Genomic DNA, 20,000 nt, shown 5'->3' on the forward strand with positions numbered 1-20,000 from the left:
TAATAAAAAACGGAGTAAAAACAAAATGTATGGATCGCCAATATTTGTGTCGTGTTCTGAGAAAACTGGGCATAATGCATGTGCGTAAAGTGTCGTTCCAGATTAGCCTGTGCAGTCCGCACAGGCTAATCAGGGACGACACTTTACGCTTTTATGGTATTTTTAGTTTCAAGGAAGTCCCTCTTTACCGAAAATCTAGTTTAGGCGGAAAGTGTCGTCCCTGGTTAGCTTGTGCGGACTGCACAGGCTAATCTGGGACGACACTTAACGCACATGCATTATGCCAAGTTTTCTCAGAACACTACTAATATGATTTGGAGAACCGATACGAATAATACATTTATTTCCTACATCTCTTTCCATACCGGACGCGATAAAAATGCAATGAAGAGTATCCCACTAAGTAAACTGTTAGGCCACGACTTTTTTTTTTATTGGTTTACAAAAATAATTTTGAAAATGGTCCATCGGGCGGTCGAAAAAAAAAAAAAAAAAAAAAACATTGGAAAAATAAGTTAATACTAATAACATCAGAACAAAGACATCATATCTTTTATAACCTTAACACAGAGACGAAAAATCTAATTATGCAATGAAACACATCTATATCTTCAAATGAAATGAGTCACCTAAAAGCACCTTTTGTAACATCAGGCAATTTTAAACACTCCATTAAATGACATGCGTTCTTCTCCCATTAAAACGAAAAACTGCGCTTCATTTCCGTAATTCGATGCGCACCATTACGCAATGCGATGCCCGTTGCATAAATCTTATATAAGATAAACTACTCATACACAAAGTATGTGTTTGCTCCTTTTGGACTTATGACATCGTCCATGAAAAAAATCGAGGTAGATCGATCCCCGCGTCGTCGCGGTAATGTTTGTTAAAGTTGTTGTTGTCATGAAAACTCGTTGATTTACAACGCAACACGTCTTTATTAAACTGACGCGAATTAATACAATCATATTTGTCAACTTGGCTTTTGCTTTATTTTGATAATTTAATCCAAAGTTTAATGTTAGCAAGTGTTTTTACTGGAATTGTAAACAAGGAGCCAGTTAAAGTCTTCCGAAAATGTGCAGTCTGTGTGAATTGACAGTTTGACGTCATCAAAGGAAAGCCGCTTGCTGTCTGAAGCAATAAAGCGACAAATTTCGCGCCGACAAAATTGGCTTCCTTTGTCTAGCAATCAACATGCCGAACCAATCGTGCGTTTGTTTCTCAATTGCAATCCTCCAATTTAATAATAGCACGTGCATAGCTCCGCCTTCGAATCTTTTGCAGAGAACGGAGGCGGAGTTTAACGGTTAATTGAGCTAGTATTTTTAATACGCAAGTTGAGTTCCGATTTGCCGAAATTACTCGGCCCTAAACATTAAAACGACAAATACATTTATCAATGATTTTCCGAGATATACCGATTTGTTCCGATTTCCAAACTTTCTGTACAGTTCCTATAAACTATGGCGGACGTGTTTACAAAATTCCTAAACACATATATCGTAAATAATGGCAGTGTTTTATTGGATTATTTATACTAATTATCAAATTGCAAGGTAATACTTTTTATCTACTATAATATCGGGTATGTTTAATATAATAAACATGTTAAACAATATAGTTGCGTCACAGACTCGGAAATAAATTTTGATGCGGTCGACATTTTACTGACGCTGATTTTCCTATTGTCTGTAATTAAATAAATTTTGAGAAGTGCCCATAAAAGGACTGGTACATACTGTGTCACATTGAAAAATATCCCGATCTCTGTAATATATGTGAACCAATCGTTGATTGTACTTACTTGATTTTATTCGCAACCGTACTCAAACCGGATCGGTTTTTTTTCTCGTTTCGCTCGTTTTTCAGTGCGGTCGGGAATAAAATATATAAAAAAAAGACGATTTTCCGATTTTATTTTTTTTCCCATTTTCCAAAAATTAGGGTCGGCGGTTTTGTAAACCAACAAATATAAAAGTCGTGGCCTTATGGTCTCATTTAAGTCGCGCTGAACGTGGACGAACAAAATCGAAAGCAAATATAGGAAACAATCCATGCGTACAATTTTATGCAAATGGATTTTAAGAGTGCCATGTCAATGTTTTCAAGCTTAACATTAAATCAAACAAGTTATGACGTTTAGTTTGTCAGTATCAATTACGCTCATTTAAGCTAGTATCATTGAGCACATTGATTGATCCAGAAGATCCCAATTTAACGTATTTGTTATTCATCTGCTATTAGTAAACATGAGAGGATGATCAATGCACGCTAATTTGTAATGTAAGCTGTTTTCGAATATTTGTTTTATGGGAAAATACCTGACTCTTTGTGCTGTATTGATTCAGTGCTAGAGCGCACAAGGGTGTTTGAGAGGATGCTTTTGTTCGTCTATGTTTGGACAACCTTCTTGATTACTAATGTATAAATGAATGTTTATCCACAAGACGTTTTCATTTGCGACAAATAATTGGAGCCACAGCCACGGATATGATGCGTTTAGCTCAGCTTATCATAGGTCTGTACGTGGGTAAGTTTATATATATATAAATATATATGTATTTATATTTATAAATTCACATTTTCATGAATTATCTATATTATAAAGCTTCATTTTGAATGTGTTAAACGCTTTTCTTTCAATACGAATATCATCCTCCGCGCAAAGATCAGATAATATCCCGGTGGTCTCAGCGCAATTAATTACGTCCTTATTTTTTATAATACATATATATCCATTTTGATTGCAATTTCATTGTTGTACCATTTTAAACATGTTATTATATTTTTCCACAAGCTTGAAATAAAAATCATCATTTTGATGAAGCAAATCCTTATTTGAAAAGGAAAGATGGCAAATAGGGAACAAAGCCACCGTATTATTATAAACAGAAAATGTCTTATCGCGATAATATATCGATGCTTTATTAATCCGTGATCATAATTTCAACAATGTATTTATTATTAATCAAAGCTGCACAGCTCGAAAAATACCATAAGTATTTCATTTAATAATTAAAAGCAAACCTTATGCGGAACCAACAAAAAACGTTATCAAGTAACGTGAAACTTGAAACATGAGTCGATACATTTTGTTTTAAATTTTATATTTAGCAACACGGGGACAGCGTGTTATACGTGTGCGTGCGTGTGTGTATGTGTGTGTGTGTGTGTGTGTGTGTGTGTGTGTGTGCGTGTGCGCGCGCGCGCGTGCGTGTGTGTGTTTCGAGGTTTATGATGTTCTTTCCGGGCCAGAGGCAGCATTCTATGTAGACCCAGAGTGTGTCCCAGCACTCCAACCAATTGTGCTTTCTAGACTTGCGAAAGTTTGGATGATTGTTTGAATCATAGCTGCAATTTTCAGCTGTTTTGTTTTAACGTTATTCAATTTTGATGTGGTCTCATGCTGTGAGGAAACACGATTGCCCGGAGGAAACACACTTGTCCTATATGGTGACCATTTTTTTGTGTGTACGATTGCACATAACTCATTGACAAGAAAAACATCAATATGCTTTTGAAAGTAACATACATCATTTTACTGTGCTTTACAAACACTTGTAGATTTTTTTCTTTTTAAAAACTAGTAAGTCAATTCAAAAATAATTCATGCAATCTACTAGACAAAGCAAATAAGCTCCAGACCATGGCATTTCGGTATGTTCTTTTTCGACGCATTGTAGTCACAGTGGTTGATGCGTTCAGTGGACTGCCCCAGTTTGACAGCGGCTGGTTGCCGCTAGAGGCGCAGTCAAATAACTGCACCCTTCCGATACCGCATGGACTGGGCCAGGTACCGCGCCTCGTAGACGTCCAGGTGAAGTCTGTCGAGGAACCCAATCTAGGATTTATATTCAAGGCAATAGGTATATCTCTTACATTATCAATTAGTATATTAAATGTAATATGTGCAAAAACAAATACATTCAAGGCAATAGGTTCATCTATTGAATAAGCAAGCATTCATAGCAAAGGAAATATGTGGTGAATTACAAAAAAGGCAATTGATACATCTCTTAATTAATCAATAATCGATATTCATGGCAATGTGTGCATTTCTCATGAAGTCAAACATAATATTCAAGGCTATACGTGCATATTAAGGATTTTGATGCATTTCGTATGCATTTAAGAATAACACTTAATGATGAAGATTTCATATTCAAGAAAATATGTGAATGTGTTGTGCTGTACAAAAATGTATATTCATGGCGACTTGTACAGATTAAAGGATTTATAGTAATTTCTTATGCATTCAAAGATTCAGATAAAATGAAAGAGTCACATTTTTTAAATCATCTCGAAGGTTTAGTAAATGCAGTTTTTTAATTTCTATTTTCTAATATAGTTAGAGATTTTTATTTAACGCAATAGGTACGGAAAACAAAGCAATAGCTACATTTCTCGCGCATACAAGATTTATATCCAAGGCATGAGTGCAAGTTTATTTTTCAGGAAAAATGATACTTTTCATGTACAAGTAAACGTTGACTAACTCCAACATAAACATGTATTTTCAATGTAATTAATTTGTTGGACCAACGAATCTAATATTCACAACGCCTTGTATTGACTGCCTCAAAAACAAATACATAACATGACTTTTCCATAAGTTTATTGCGTATTTCCTCAAAAATTTAATAGATTCCACGGGCAGCGAGCGTTTCTGAACTCGTTAAAACGGTCGTTTGCCATCAACATGAATGGCCAGACATGTCGAGTCAGATAATGGAAATTTCCATTAAAATGTTTAATGGTACTACTATTATTGGTCCTGACTTTAACTAGGAAACGGAGAACGGGATGATGACCACAATGAAACCTATGGTGGCGCCATATACATATACAACGACATCGACGTGGTCGTGTTCTTACCAAATAAAAACAACCATTATGCAGTGGGCTCTGGAATAAACACAGGTACAGCTAGACATGTATGTAAGCGAGTTCATGAAATAACATCTTACGAGGAAGGCGATTGCTTAGCCCACTTAATCACTTTACAAAGCATTCGAAACCTCCACAAACAAACACCTCACCTATGCTTAGATTACACGATATTTCGGATGATTTTGGTGAACTTTGTTGTTCATGTTTCTTTTTTATTCCGTAGCAAAAGCACTGATAACATTGTGTTATGCAAATGCAAAAAAACACAATAGTTGTGTATAAAATCAGCCATTTATAACGGGGATTTTTGTAAGTAAAACACATTTTCAAAACATTGCGCGGGCACCGACATACCCAATGTTTCTACGTGGAATGTTGACATTTGTAACAAATAATACTTTTACAATGGGGTATTTGTCGGTGTGATTTATGAAAAGATCAAGAAAAATTCTTTCAACTTATACATGACCCTAAATATTTATGTATAAGTTGAATATCTGAATGATAAACACGCTTTTCGACCATTAGATGGTAACGTTCAAGTTGCACAGGCTAATCTGGGACGCCACTTTACGCACATGCACTTAACCACCGTTTCCCAGGGCACGGCCCATATCATATATAACAACGTGCAGTCAGAACAGGCTAATCCGGGACGATACTTTGCACATGTATAGTATTATGCGTTACAATAAAAATCTAATTATCGAAATTCAAAAGCTTCGTCCCTGATTAGCTTGTACCGACAGCAAAGGCTATAATGAGACGACACATGCATTAAACCCCGTATTCCCAGAGCGAAGCTGAAATATATTGTGATTTAGCATACAAATTGTTATGGTATGGCCTGCACATACTCATGAATACATGAACTCTGCAATTTTCGATTCCGGTAAGTAAGTCTCAAATTTATTGAAAATGAAGGCAAGATTTATGTATTTAAGTTTTATCTAAACAATGTTAATGCAATTGTTTCTGTTGACATGCCGACTTTTACACTTCTGAAATTACCAATTCTGCAAACATGAGTGTTCATTTACTTTACTATGCCAAGTATTACATGATTATTGCATTACGCAAATGGCACAATGATACAATCTCCAAACGGACCGCTTCCATCATCATTGTCGCAAGTCTTATCAATAATAATACATCGATCTGAAAGCGATAGTAAGCGTTCTATTTCATATTCTGATGATCAATTTCCAAATCAAACATCACCTATGTCTGTGTCGGTCATGTCGTAATGTTTGCACCACTTTACTCTCGCCCCAATGAATGTTTTAAGAGCGTTCTCTTTACCATGAGTTCAGTCGACCGTGAATATTGATTGCTTTTTTATTTCGTAAGCGTTTACATGAATTACTATGTTTTGAAGTATTTGATTATTTTTTTCAACAATTTTGATCCAGTTATTGTGAAACAATACAAAGCGAAATTCCAGTTTAGGCGGAAGAGTCGTCCCTGATTACCCTTTGCGAACTGCACGAGCTAGTCTGGGGCGACACATCTCGCGCATGCGTAAAACCCCATTTTCCATGAGCGAGGCTCATATATTGAGTAAACATTGTAGTCGGGATCTCGACAGCAGTGGCGAACCAATCTGTACATACATTCAAGTCAGTTGACTTAGACCACTAAGACTGCGTAATAAATTCTAGATGCAAATAGTTCTGATTGTAAAATGATTGTAAGTAAAATATCGTCGTTAAGTATTTCATTGTACACCTATAGCTTAACTTATTACAACAAAGTGTATCAATTGATTTGTTTGAATAAATCAGCGTTCAACTTCCTTTTTACATTAAAGGACATTGGCCATATTGGTTTGGACCTAACATGCAAACGTCCAGAAAGGTAAACGTACGGGTGCGCTGCTGGCTGGAAACAGAGCTTCCGGTCCCTTGTTACGTGACTTCGAGTGCTGTTTTCATGAAGGCCGGATCCCAATATCGTATGTTAACATGGCGTTGTATAACCCTTTTCTTTGTATGTTGATAATATATATTGATTTTTTTGAAGTCCAAGACGAATTCGACATAATCCTATGAATTGATTGAATATTTAATAACAGTTCATTTCTAAAAGCCTGAGTTTAAAATGGATATTCTGCATCATCTCATTTAAGAAAACAACTTATAAAGTTGACTGAATAAACTCCAATCGAAAGTCGTTGTTATGTAAATAAGGCCTTTAATACGCACTGATTGCTGTCGCCAGTGGTTTCGTTTATTATATTATTGTTTTATAGTATCTTCTTCTTACCAATGAGGTGGCTGGGGATTTAACTTAGTAAGAAACATTTTAACAACAGGAACACATTCTTAGGGGTTTATATTTTGACACCTTTATGGAAGGAACTAGTTAAATGATGTTCAAGTCATAGTTGTATTCACGAAGAGAACTAGTTAAATGATGTTCAAGTCATAGTTGTATTCACTAGTTAAATGATGTTCAAGTCATAGTTGTATTAACGAAGAAGACACTTGATTGTCATCTCTTTTTGAAGCGTCAGGATGACATCCAGTGATTTCGTTTTAATGGGTGATGAATTCAACATTATATATGTATTGAAGATGCGTGTGAAACGTTTTAAGAAACTAATACATCTAAACATGTAAGCCCAATCTTGATTTGCTACGTGATTGAGCGTAAGAAGCAACTTCAATATTTCAAACACGATAAAAATATATTTTTAATTTCTGATGTCTCTCCCGTCTCGCTATAGTAGTGTTTATCCCATAATTATTACTATTATCTTAAACGTAAATGAAGATGAATTATCGATACTTTTTCAGGAATTCATTTAGACACACCGTTTTATTTTTCAATCATTTAAATTTTCTTTATATACTATGCTTGTAATGACATACGTTTTCAATGTTTTGTCCACAACGACCTAAGGATATAAAGATCTCTTGAATTTTTACAACAGCATAGTTTGAATATAACATACGTTTGGATTTGAACTAGGAGATTCATTGCACACATAGTGATAACTACATACGTATTCAACAACTGCACATAGCAAATCATGTGACAACTATCTTTTTATTAATTTAACTTTCTCGTCTTACTTTTATTAAGGGCAGTATGCAAATATGTTGCTTATTTCTTATGTTTGTATCTTCGCAATGGACTAATGTTTTAAGCATTTTATGTTTGTAAACTGAACATATTCATGTTGTGACGATCTTGTTATCAGTCAACGAGACGTTCTTAGAGCTTCACCACCAGATATCAAAGTACCCCGACATCGTGAAGGTTCGAGCGCATCTTACCGACGGACTAGATGCCGGGTACTATACCGATGCCCAGGGTATATGCTGTAGACAAAATTTGAAACTTTATCTTTTAAATGAATACCACGAATAGTTTAATCATCGGTTATAAAACGTTTATTAACAGTATGTAATTAAAGAAGAAGCTTATAGTGATTCCTACGATCAGTCACAGGTCTTGTTTTACTGTCGTCGGTAGTCGGAAAACCAAAAAAGCTCATACACTTATATGTTGTTACTGTTATTGCCTGTCAGCGGTTTAACAAAAAATTATTTAAAAACTCAAATTATAGATGGGTTTTCTGCCCAATTTGACACATTTCTGAACACGAGTTTCCAAAGTGTATTTATGCACTTTACAATTTCCAACTGTTATATCAAAAATAAGATTGCGTTTGGTGGACGTAAAAGGCATACTCATCTAAATGTACTACCCACAGGGACAACCTTGTACAACAAATGCAGTGGAACAAGTGGTCTGAAGTTCGGCTTCAATGACGTCACGGTTCGAATATGGGCGCCATCTGGGGGTCAGTGGCTCTGCATCGTGATTGATTAACGTTTAGTTTAAACCTATTTTGTTTAGCTCGAATGAATCTTAAGTACTTTGTACTTAAGTACTTAATTGAAACCCTCTCGAGTTCGTTTCATGTGCCTAGAACCAGTACTAGGTGCCTTTGGGGAAGATCTAAAGAACGTTCCAACAGTGGGGATCGAACACGTGACCTCCCGGTCGCTAGGCGGACACCATACCCATTGCACCACGGCGACTCTGATTGATTATCGCACACATGTTAAAAGCAAACAAATATTCTGTAGTTATGTTGAAATCATTAGGGTAGAACAGCCATTGAAAACTTATGGAAATCGCGCAATTCACTTTTTCGAAAAGTTACATTGGACTTTGTGTAGAATAATATGCATATACAAAATTATAAACGTATTGTACATGTTACTAACTTTTATTATCATGTATATTGTTCATAATATATGCATAGATAAATGACACTTATACCGGTAGAATTATTGTTTCGTTTGTGTAAACATGGTAAATATAATGATAGCGTACCTATAATAATTATAGAACAATATTTTAAAGGAAATGTGTTGTTCACGCGACATGATGGCTGGGGATTAATTCGATGGCCTGCAACAGCGAGTTCTGCAGACGTTGACGTCATAGCTTGGTGTGACGTCACGGATTCAGACGTGTTCAGCCAGACAATTGCGTTTAACAACAGTTTTTCTGGTTCTGCGGTGGAGATAAACGTCCCGGAAACACGCGTGGATTTGAATAATTTGTTGATATATGCATTGGTATGAATATAATATACTATTCTTAAAAACATTTCTGTAACAAACAAAACTTGTGTATAGTATTATATGAGTGCACACTTTACAGTTTCATAATGAATGATTCAGTACATAAAATACAGGTTATATTGTAATCAATCATTACAAACACAAAAGAGGTATACAAACTCACGACCCAGGAGTGACTAGAAGAATCCAGTAAAACATTGATTTTTCTTTATAGTAGTAGTGAAAGAGAACATTGACATCAAATGTTTTGGAGGAAAAAGGAACACTCCATCCAAATCATGTTGTATATAAATGATGCAGCAAATGTTTCTTTTTTGTTTGTTTGCACACACCTCATGGTAACATAAATAATCCTAGATTTAATATGTTAAATTTACTAGTTCAAAGACCGTCTCTTTGATGACCAAATGTTGGACTTGGTTCGCGGGATAAACTTGCTCACAATTCCTGAAAGGTGTTTAGAAACAATTTCATTAAAGCGTACACGAGTTTTTAATCGTTTAACAAACATACCGTCAGATTGTATTAAATGCACCTACACATGTTGACATGCTCAGTTGTATAGAATTTTGTTTCCGCATTTAAGATAAAAGTGACAACAGGGCCGAATGAAGGATTCCTGTTTGAGACGGTGGGCAGTGCGATGACAAACTCTCTCATTCCAAGACCCACTTGTTCTTATGGAGGTGTTGTGACTGCGTTTAACGGCTCAACGCTGAGGATGTGGCACCCAACTTATCTCGGGGCGTTTGTCTGCATCGCGGACTCGATGGACAACGGAAGTTACAGTCAAGGAGCTAAGGAAGGGGAGATGATATTTAGGATTATGTCCACTCTGATTCAAGGTGGAGATGAAATTTTTGAGAATTGGGTATTTCTCTGATTATGATTTTTAGGCCCAAGTATCCAATAAGTGTTATTCTTTTCATGAAACTTCACATTACGATTAAATTACATTCATACCTACGTTCGAGCGCACGTACACACTTACGCACACGCATACATACACGCGCTAGAATCACACACCATGACCGAAAATGCATGGTAAATTAGTGTTTATTAATTGATGTATATATGGATTTTTGTTTTCATTTTCAGTTGAGGACAGAAAAACGCAGCCAACCTTTGTAAGCAGCCACTACGAACGTTTTGATGACACAACGTACAATTCTACAGCAGTATTGACCAAGTTTGCTGCGTCATTATTGTCATGCGTCAGTTCCTGTCGACAGAACAATGCATGCGCGCTCGTGACATTCAGTTCGATTCAAGTGTGCAAGATGTATAAGGTGAAGGATTATGCGCAGATGTACCACGAGGTCGGCACATCATTATGTTCATTAACGGCACGGTTGTTCCATTGATGCTCTAACGAGAGCATCTTTCTCTCGGTGGTAATTAATTAGTATCAGGACATTAAACACAAGCGACATATTAATGAAAGAAGGTAAATGTTTTGTAGTAATTTCCGTTTTTTACTTATTTATATAATATTTAGGTTGAGGGGAGCAATCATGGACAGGGATGTTGAAGCAAACGAAGGTTATACTTTACGTAAACTTGCTAACTAATTCAGCTCGTCAACGACTGGTTTCAAGTTTAAAAAGTATTTTTGCAATATAAACGTCAACCAAAGTTTCTTCATTGAAGTACATACTCCCAACTTGCTATTATGTTGTTAAACATTTTGATGGATCAACATTTGGCTTTGATCTAAATACTCAAATGGACTTTAGTTGAAACAAAAAGTTGAGTTACCAATTAAATAAAAAACCTAGACTAAGCAGAATCAACGAATTTTTTTCAGACGAATGTTCGTAATTACAAACCGTGTAGTGATCATGTTGTTTTTCGTGTTTTTTTAATGCGCACGTTCGTACCTTGCGTGCTATTTTAAATATGCTACATGTATTGTACATTGAATATTGATTGAATAGTTTTGATTATATATGTGTTGTGTGTGTGTGTTGATTAAATTAAATAAATGAACGATCATTCTTATTGTTTAGTTAAGTATACTGTAACCTTAAGCGATTTTTACAAAGCCTTTTTCCAAGCACGGTCTTACATGTAAATAAAGCGTTTGCGGTCAGAATTTAAGAATCACCAACAGAAACAGTGAAAACAAATAATACCACGGATTACTCGAAACCTGCGATTGCTCGAGCATCTTGGTCAGTCCTGTGCTACCTCACGTTATCGAAGTTTTACTGTAAATGGTATTTTACTGTTTGGTATTAATGCATGCTTTAATCAGAATCACACAATGTTAAAACTTCATAGTTAATTTTTTTTATAATACGTCAACTTTACGAATTGTACATACAATATATACTTATATAACATATTTTCTGAAAATAACATATTTATATAAAATAATATAATACCATGCAATCAAGCGTTATGAATAATTTTATCACGGTCATCTCGAAACTGAAAATAGCGAAATGTTTGCAAAATGAACTATACCATTGATGAGGCACATTTCATTATTTGATAAACATCAACCGCTTGATTATTTACATGTACATGTTATGAAACTAAAAAGAATAACAATTATCCACACGCGTCTCATGTAAAGCGATTTTTTATTTTTTTTTTCATATTGTTCAACGTCTAATGTAGTTTCTTCATCAAAACTCAAGTTATTTAGAGACAACTGTTTTTATATTTTAGGCAACACCACGTTTTTGGTTTTTACCTAAATGCAATCTAAAGCTGGGTGTCTTAAAAAGCATGATAAATGCTATTTGTCGTCAAGAATGGTCAATGCATTCGCTCAAACAGTTTCCAAAATCAAACTTCATGTTCATTCCGATTCAAGAGGACCCGCCTAATTCAGAAACGCTCGTTTAAAATCAAAATTTCATGGAAGTACAATAATAATTATTTAATGAGTAAATTTAAATATATACATATAAGATATACAGAATGAAGAGTACAATAATTTTAACTTCTGTGAAGCGATGAAAGTTTTGGAATTTATAACGAAGTCGGATTTAATATACTTATATACATACGTAGTATGTGTGTATGTTTACATGGGTAATGATGAACAATTTGACAGATGGGAATATTTCAGTGGGATTTAAATTTCGTTAATACTGTATACTGTACAAAATAAAGTTATGATTTAAGTTCTTTTTTTAACCGTAAAAGCAATGTGTTGAACAAAAAATTATGTGTGTAGTCTTCATGAACAAATAAATTTGAAGAAACAACGAAGGGTATTTTGTTTTACTATTAAGTCATTTTGTTATGGTTTATCAACATTGTTTTTCAAAAAAGTATAACCAGCTTACAACAACCGTTTAAAAAAATAAAAAAAAAACAAACGAAGGCAATATTTTGAAAATGAAACAATGGTATCGTGTGGGGATTAAGAATCCACCATAGAAGCTAGAACCATGAAATATGTAACAAAGCCTGGCGACGACGGATATGATGAGTGGTGCTAGAGAAGGATTTTGATTAGAGCGCTCTGATATTAATATATAATTATGCCAATAAGCTCAAGTGAATCAAACGAATTGTTTTATGTCTAAGATGAACGGTTTACTAGAACCAGTACTTGGTGTCTCTGGCGGAGAGCAGAGGAACGCTTCCACAGTGTGGATCGCACCCTGAAATCCCGGTCACTAGGTTGACACAATATCCACTACGATATGGCGACCTTAATGGTCGATCTTAATATTCTAAAAAGTTGTATTTGGTGAAACAATAATTTTTACTTGAACACAAACGTTTGTTTTCTACTTAATCTTTAAATACTTTTTAAAACGCATATTTAGTTTCAAATCAAATCAAGTGGTAGCTTTAGTAAACGAACAGTAAGGCCTAATTGGCCGAAACGATAATGACATTGAAATGATGATGATGATCATCATCATCATCATCATCATCATCATCATCATCATCATCATCATCATCATCATCAATATCATCATCATCATCATCATCATCATCATCATCATCATCATCATCATCATCATCATCATCATCATCATCATCATCATCATTATCATTATCATCATCATCATCATCATCATCATCATCATCATCATCATCATCATCATCATCATCATCATCATCATCATCAAAACTAATTAGACCTCAAAGCTATAAATTTAGAGATTTCTGACCAATGGAAAGTGGCTTGTACTTCTGTCTTCAGCAGGACTCTTGTTTTACCTCAGAGTTCCCTCATCCTAAGAGCATGGAAAAAAGGAGCGAGTGTTGTCCAAGGATCCTTACTCCGGAGATATAGCTTATACAGCACCATTGTATAACATAGGAACATATGGTGTATTTACATTAAAATGGATTTACGTTGTAGGAAATTATTGCACTGGTTGACGACGTTTTAATATGTTTTAATATGTCTGTGACACAAATTTGGAAAATTGTTATTTGGACCATCTGTGAACAAGTTCACCGTTTAACTTTGTTTCTCCAGAACTTTTCCCTTGTAGAATATCTGGAAAGTTACTGTAAGCATATTTATTACTTAACCTCGTTTGGGCAAATCTGCAAAAGGATGCTACGGTGAAATAGAGGTGACATTCACTCCTCGTTTTGTAAGTGCACTCCTCTTTTGTCTATTAGTAACTCGAGACCACGACTAACTAACTCGTGGCAATGAGTTAGTCAGCCAATCAAATTGTTTGTTATGTCAATTTAATTTTTACACATGATCATCATGGCCGACAGAAACGAGTTGATCGTTAGTTCGTCCATGGGGATCTTTATACAAAGGGAAGTAATCATCACAGTAAAAGCCCGCTTTGACCAGCTATATATATGCGTGCAGAATATTTGCACATGTTACGCAAAATTTAATTTGCTGACTAACTCGTTCCATCTAGATAGCTAAAATTCGCTCCTCTTTTGTTTAATGCGCCCCTCCTTTATTAACTGCACCGCTCTTTTTTAACTGCACTCCTCTTTTTTTAAGTTTTACACTCCTCTTTTTTCTATGTCGTGGCCTCCACATAGTAACTCGAGCTAGTAAGTCGTGGCCTCGAGTTACTAAGTCGAGGCCATGAGATAGAAAAAACGAGGAGTGCAATTTAAAAGAAAAAGGAGTAAATGTAACCTCTATGCCAACATAGGATGCGGTATTTTTACCGATTTTTCTTGAAAGATAAGTTCACAGGTGACTCAGAAATAATTGGAATCGTCGTTGAAACTCGGAGCGTTAAGCGCGAAATATTGTCACACATGTGCGTCCAATACGGATACATCTTGAATCGTCGTTGAAACTCGGAGCGTTAAGCGCGAAATATTGTCACACATGTGCGTCCAATACGGATACAGCGAAATATTGTCACCCATGTGCGTCCAATACGGATACAGCGAAATATTGTCACACATGTGCGTCCAATACGGATACAGCGAAATATTGTCACCCATGTGCCTCCAATACGGATACAGCGAAATATTGTCACACATGTGCGTCCAATACGGATACAGCGAAATATTGTCACACATGTGCCTCCAATACGGATACAGCGAAATATTGTCACCCATGTGCGTCCAATACGGATACAGCGAAATATTGTCACACATGTGCGTCCAATACGGATACAGCGAAATATTGTCACCCATGTGCGTCCAATACGGATACAGCGAAATATTGTCACACATGTGCGTCCAATACGGATACAGCGAAATATTGTCACCCATGTGCGTCCAATACGGATACAGCGAAATATTGTCACCCATGTGCGTCCAATACGGATACAGCGAAATATTGTCACACATGTGCCTCCAATACGGATACAGCGAAATATTGTCACACATGTGCGTCCAATACGGATACAGCGAAATATTGTCACCCATGTGCGTCCAATACGGATACAGCGAAATATTGTCACCCATGTGCGTCCAATACGGATACAGCGAAATATTGTCACCCATGTGCGTCCAATACGGATACAGCGAAATATTGTCACCCATGTGCGTCCAATACGGATACAGCGAAATATTGTCACACATGTGCGTCCAATACGGATACAGCGAAATATTGTCACACATGTGCGTCCAATACGGATACAGCGAAATATTGTCACACATGTGCGTCCAATACGGATACAGCGAAATATTGTCACACATGTGCGTCCAATACGGATACAGCGAAATATTGTCACACATGTGCGTCCAATACGGATACAGCGAAATATTGTCACACATGTGCGTCCAATACGGATACAGCGAAATATTGTCACACATGTGCGTCCAATACGGATACAGCGAAATATTGTCACACATGTGCGTCCAATACGGATACAGCGAAATATTGTCACACATGTGCGTCCAATACGGATACAGCGAAATATTGTCACACATGTGCGTCCAATACGGATGCAGCGAAATATTGTCACCCATGTGCGTCCAATACGGATACAGCGAAATATTGTCACACATGTGCGTCCAATACGGATACAGCGAAATATTGTCACCCATGTGCGTCCAATACGTATACATCTTGGAAAGTCGCGCGCTGCAAATTGCGACAGAGGATTGAATGAAAACAATATGTTTAAGATTATATTGTTTATTTATCACTACTAAATAAGACTAATTAGTAATTTCTCTTTTCCACATAAAATAGGTTGATATGATATGCCAAACATATTCTTAGTTTTACTTTTTTACAGCACACCATTTAATTCACATATTTAATTTCAAGTTAACTGCTTTGGTCTCATTAACAACTTTATGTTTTAGAATAGTTAGGGACAGATATATATATATATATATATATATATATATAAACCTATTCAAAATATAAATTGTAAGGTAACAAGTTCTTTTAAATATAAATACACTTTAAATCATAAATGTGCACTCTTGTATTGATCAAGAAACGTTTGACTACATATTTTATTACATATTATCAATACAGCAAATGACACACGCTCCTAAGTTTAGAACACTTTTCCAAGAAAGTTGTAGTTTGTTTGTTCGTCAAGGCGATCTTCATAAAATCAACATATCCATATTTATCAGAAATATATCTAGTTACTTAAAAATATAGTTTATGTGTAGGGCCAGGCATATAACAAAACGATGGGTAAATTAATGGTTTTTTCTTTTGACCATACAGGTTCGCCCCCTATTTACAAATAAACAAATAAAAATATAATCGCCTTTTCTCTGCATGTTAGGTGGTCATCCATATGTTTTATACGTTTTTACAATTACACCATGACCTCATGAACACTTGCGCCTAATATGTGATAAACACGATTTAAACATTTTTTGCTACTTTTTTTTTACCTTACACTGTACAACACTTTACCAACATCGATACTAAATCGGATTGTTTTGTGTGTAGAATAAGAATCATTTTGCCGAAAATGAAGACTTCATATTTGATTCCGAATTATCTGGCCTCGTGTTCACAAAACGATTATGCAATCGAAAATCGATTTTAACTGACATCGATTTTTTGCCTATCAACTACAACGGAAAACCTACTTAACTGATTTATATAAAAATCATAGGCAACTTTGTATAATTTCGATATCAACTTAGAGGTATAAACAAACTGTACTATGAATCATTAGTTTACATGATGGACTTTGAACAAAATCCGGAATGTTGATATCTGAAAAAATGAGTTGCTTTTCATCTTATGCATTTAAAAAAATCGAAATAAATGAAATGTATTTAAAAAATTATTTCTCATGAAAACGTGAAATTATGAATTTGCCGGCAAAAAAAAAAACGATCGTGTTAGCTTACGTGTGACACTAGTAAAGAGCACTAATGCTTTCACAGGATTAATTAATATTAATCGCGTAGAACTAAACGATACAAATGAAGTGGTTGTGCGTTAAGTATGCCATTCAATATATGTTCTTGATTCATACTGACAATAATAATGAGCGCTTTGATGATTCGGTGTTGTAGATTCGTGCCGCAAATCTTGCTCGGCTATGGCGGCTATAATCTAAAACAAAAGTATGCGAAAACGAAAACAAAAGAACAGAAGCTTTTAGATATATTAGAAAACACTAGTTCATTCTTGAAGTGTTTATCAAAATAAAAAGTGTGTCAAAGCATGGCTAAATTAGACAGCAGGATCGCCTTGGAAAGTACTGTCCATCAAGTTGCAATAAAAAATAAAACATGCACACACTCAATTACGCTTAATATGAAAACGTTCTTTACGTCAAACAAAGTTATGAGTCGCGACTACTATTTTTGTTAAGCACTCTTAAGATACTGTGTTGCATATCTCGCATAACATAATGTTTTCTACAAGCAAACATATATGTTTAATTATTCGAAATAGAAACAATCCCAAACGTTTGTATACTGCGCACGTTGCATTGTATGACACGATCTACTGTAGAATGGTGAGGATTTCATCGATGCATTTACGTGTCTGGGTGTGGGTTATTAGTTTAAAATATATTAACAAAAACGAAATATTCAAATGAGTTACCGGTCAATACAATCTATCAATATCATGTTAATATTGTCCAATTATAAAATCAACATAGAGGATAGAGCATTGCTATCTTTTCGTCGTTGTATTTAAACACGTTTTTGTTTAAAGAAACATTAATTGCTCTCATATTTTAGTAAGGAAAAACCTTTAATTTTCAAAACTCAAGTATAAGAATCTATAGTTGAGATAAAGCCTATCAATCAATACATTTTGATTCTGAAAATTGTGGTGGTCCATAAACTGTAAGTGTTAACACACATTGACACTGCCCTCCAAGAAATTGGGAAATTCATATATGACTTAATTTCACTTTGTATTCGTTGTCTCTAAAAGAAAAACTTGTAATTTTAATGTCTTACATATAAAGTTTAATAAATAGTATTGCCGTTCATGTCTAACCTTATAATACACTTTTAATATAAAACATCAATAAATAATGACAAACTCTTATACAAAAAAATTGCCTCTTGCCAGACGCACCTTTATGAAAACGTTTCTAATGTGTTTCTGCTTCACCACTGTTTGACCGATTTACTTTCTGATAACATTTATTGAAGGACTTTGCACTTTGCTGCAGTCATGATATTTTATCCTTCGAAACAGCTCCATATGGCAAAACAAAACACTTACTAAATACAACCATATGGACGCACGTGTGAATTGATCAATCAACTAGAATTTTAAACGATCACTAGCCCTAAGGTTAAATGTTGCTTGTTGGCGCCATGGTCCCGATGATATTTCTTATCAAAATTAAAAAGTATTTATTTACAAAAATGTCATATTCAATGATATAATTATTACAGCAATTATCGCACTAATCGTTTGGACGTCATTGTTTGTATTAAACTTAATATTTAGTCGTTACCTTACCATTTGTCTCCCACTTTGATGTAAAACAGCACATCAAAGACTATGGGCTTTAAGACGAAAACAGGCAGTTATTGATGAAAACCAATGAATTGTATTATCTTCCACTTAATATGTCTTTGCCTGGCTTTTAAGACAAAACATTCGCTTTAAGCAGGCTCCTGTTGTCTTGTTAATTCCGCTAGTATTTGTATTCAAGTATAGAGTTGTCAGGGATGAGGCCCGTACGAAGACGATCTTGAATATTTGCATTATGTATTGGAGTCTTGTTACGATGGTCTGGGCTGAACAAGTCGTGGTATTATTAAATATGAAGCGCCATTTCAAATACACTATAAGAAGTATATTAGCAACATGCAGTTATACACCGCTGTACGTCTAACAATGACAAATGTATATCCCAAGCTTTTGAATATTCCGAATCACTACACACATGCCAGGCAAATTTCTTCTTGATGTCAGTTTTATTACAGGGAACATATAAATCTGTTTGATATTTGATCATTAAATCATCATATGAAATTAATATCCGTTTGTATTAACAAGAATGTGGTTAACATCCGCAAAGTCATGGGCCAGTCTTTGAAATGGGTGTACATGAGGATCTAGCGTTGAACGAGGGCCAGACATTTCCGCACGGGTAAATGATTTGGTACCATGGAGCGAAGGTTTCCATACGAAATCGTACAGTCGGTCCATGACTGAATGCAATAGCGGAAACTGGACACCGGTGACATTGTAGTGTGCTGACGTGTTTGCTATTAATTAGTGATGATCTCAACATCGTTTGAAATGTACACATTTGTAAGATAAGTGTGGCATTTCACAAAGGAGCGCTCATTTTGTAATGACAAAGATGTGGATTAAGTAATTGAACAGGCGTGCATACACATGAAGTGCTGCTCAGTTCGCCTTGATAACATAAACGTTCCAGTAAGTGTAATAGATCGCGCAGTATCGCGTTGACTACGCTATGCAACATCTTTGCTATATAATGGTAGATTTCCGCAATGATATCATGAAGACCATTTGCATAAAACTATAAGCGTAGCAATGCGCATAGTTTCGCGTTGGCTGAACAATGGCTATGGTAGTACACTCTTTAAATAATGCACACGTATATGCATAATAAAAGATGGCTTATTCATTAACAGGTTAAATGAGCATTG

At 35.3% G+C, this 20,000-nt stretch overlaps 1 protein-coding gene across 1 annotated transcript; it reads left to right on the top strand.

Annotated features, from left to right (window-relative positions):
* The first annotated feature begins 2,460 nt into the window (after positions 1-2,460).
* LOC127873619 (uncharacterized) lies at positions 2,461-11,495 on the top strand. Its single transcript, XM_052417495.1, has 9 exons — positions 2,461-2,536; positions 3,690-3,872; positions 4,795-4,926; positions 6,707-6,850; positions 8,102-8,215; positions 8,618-8,707; positions 9,277-9,494; positions 10,087-10,345; positions 10,599-11,495. Exons 1-9 carry the CDS (start codon positions 2,497-2,499, stop codon positions 10,862-10,864), a joined length of 1,446 nt encoding a protein of 481 aa, XP_052273455.1. The 5' UTR covers positions 2,461-2,496; the 3' UTR covers positions 10,865-11,495.
* Positions 11,496-20,000: the final 8,505 nt, after the last annotated feature.

The sequence above is a fragment of the Dreissena polymorpha genome, chromosome 3 (assembly GCF_020536995.1).
Source record: "Dreissena polymorpha isolate Duluth1 chromosome 3, UMN_Dpol_1.0, whole genome shotgun sequence".
NCBI classification, from domain to species: Eukaryota; Metazoa; Mollusca; class Bivalvia; order Myida; family Dreissenidae; genus Dreissena; species Dreissena polymorpha.

What these genes read in the sequence shown, in the direction of transcription:
- LOC127873619 (XM_052417495.1), top strand. Translation starts at nt 2,497, where the DNA reads ATGATGCGTTTAGCTCAGCTTATCATAGGTCTGTACGTGG. An exon ending in ATTTATATTCAAGGCAATAG is followed by an intron (nt 3,873 to 4,794) that starts GTATATCTCTTA and finishes GACTTTAACTAG; the next exon opens with GAAACGGAGAACGGGATGAT. An exon ending in AATATGGGCGCCATCTGGGG is followed by an intron (nt 8,708 to 9,276) that starts GTCAGTGGCTCT and finishes AATATTTTAAAG; the next exon opens with GAAATGTGTTGTTCACGCGA.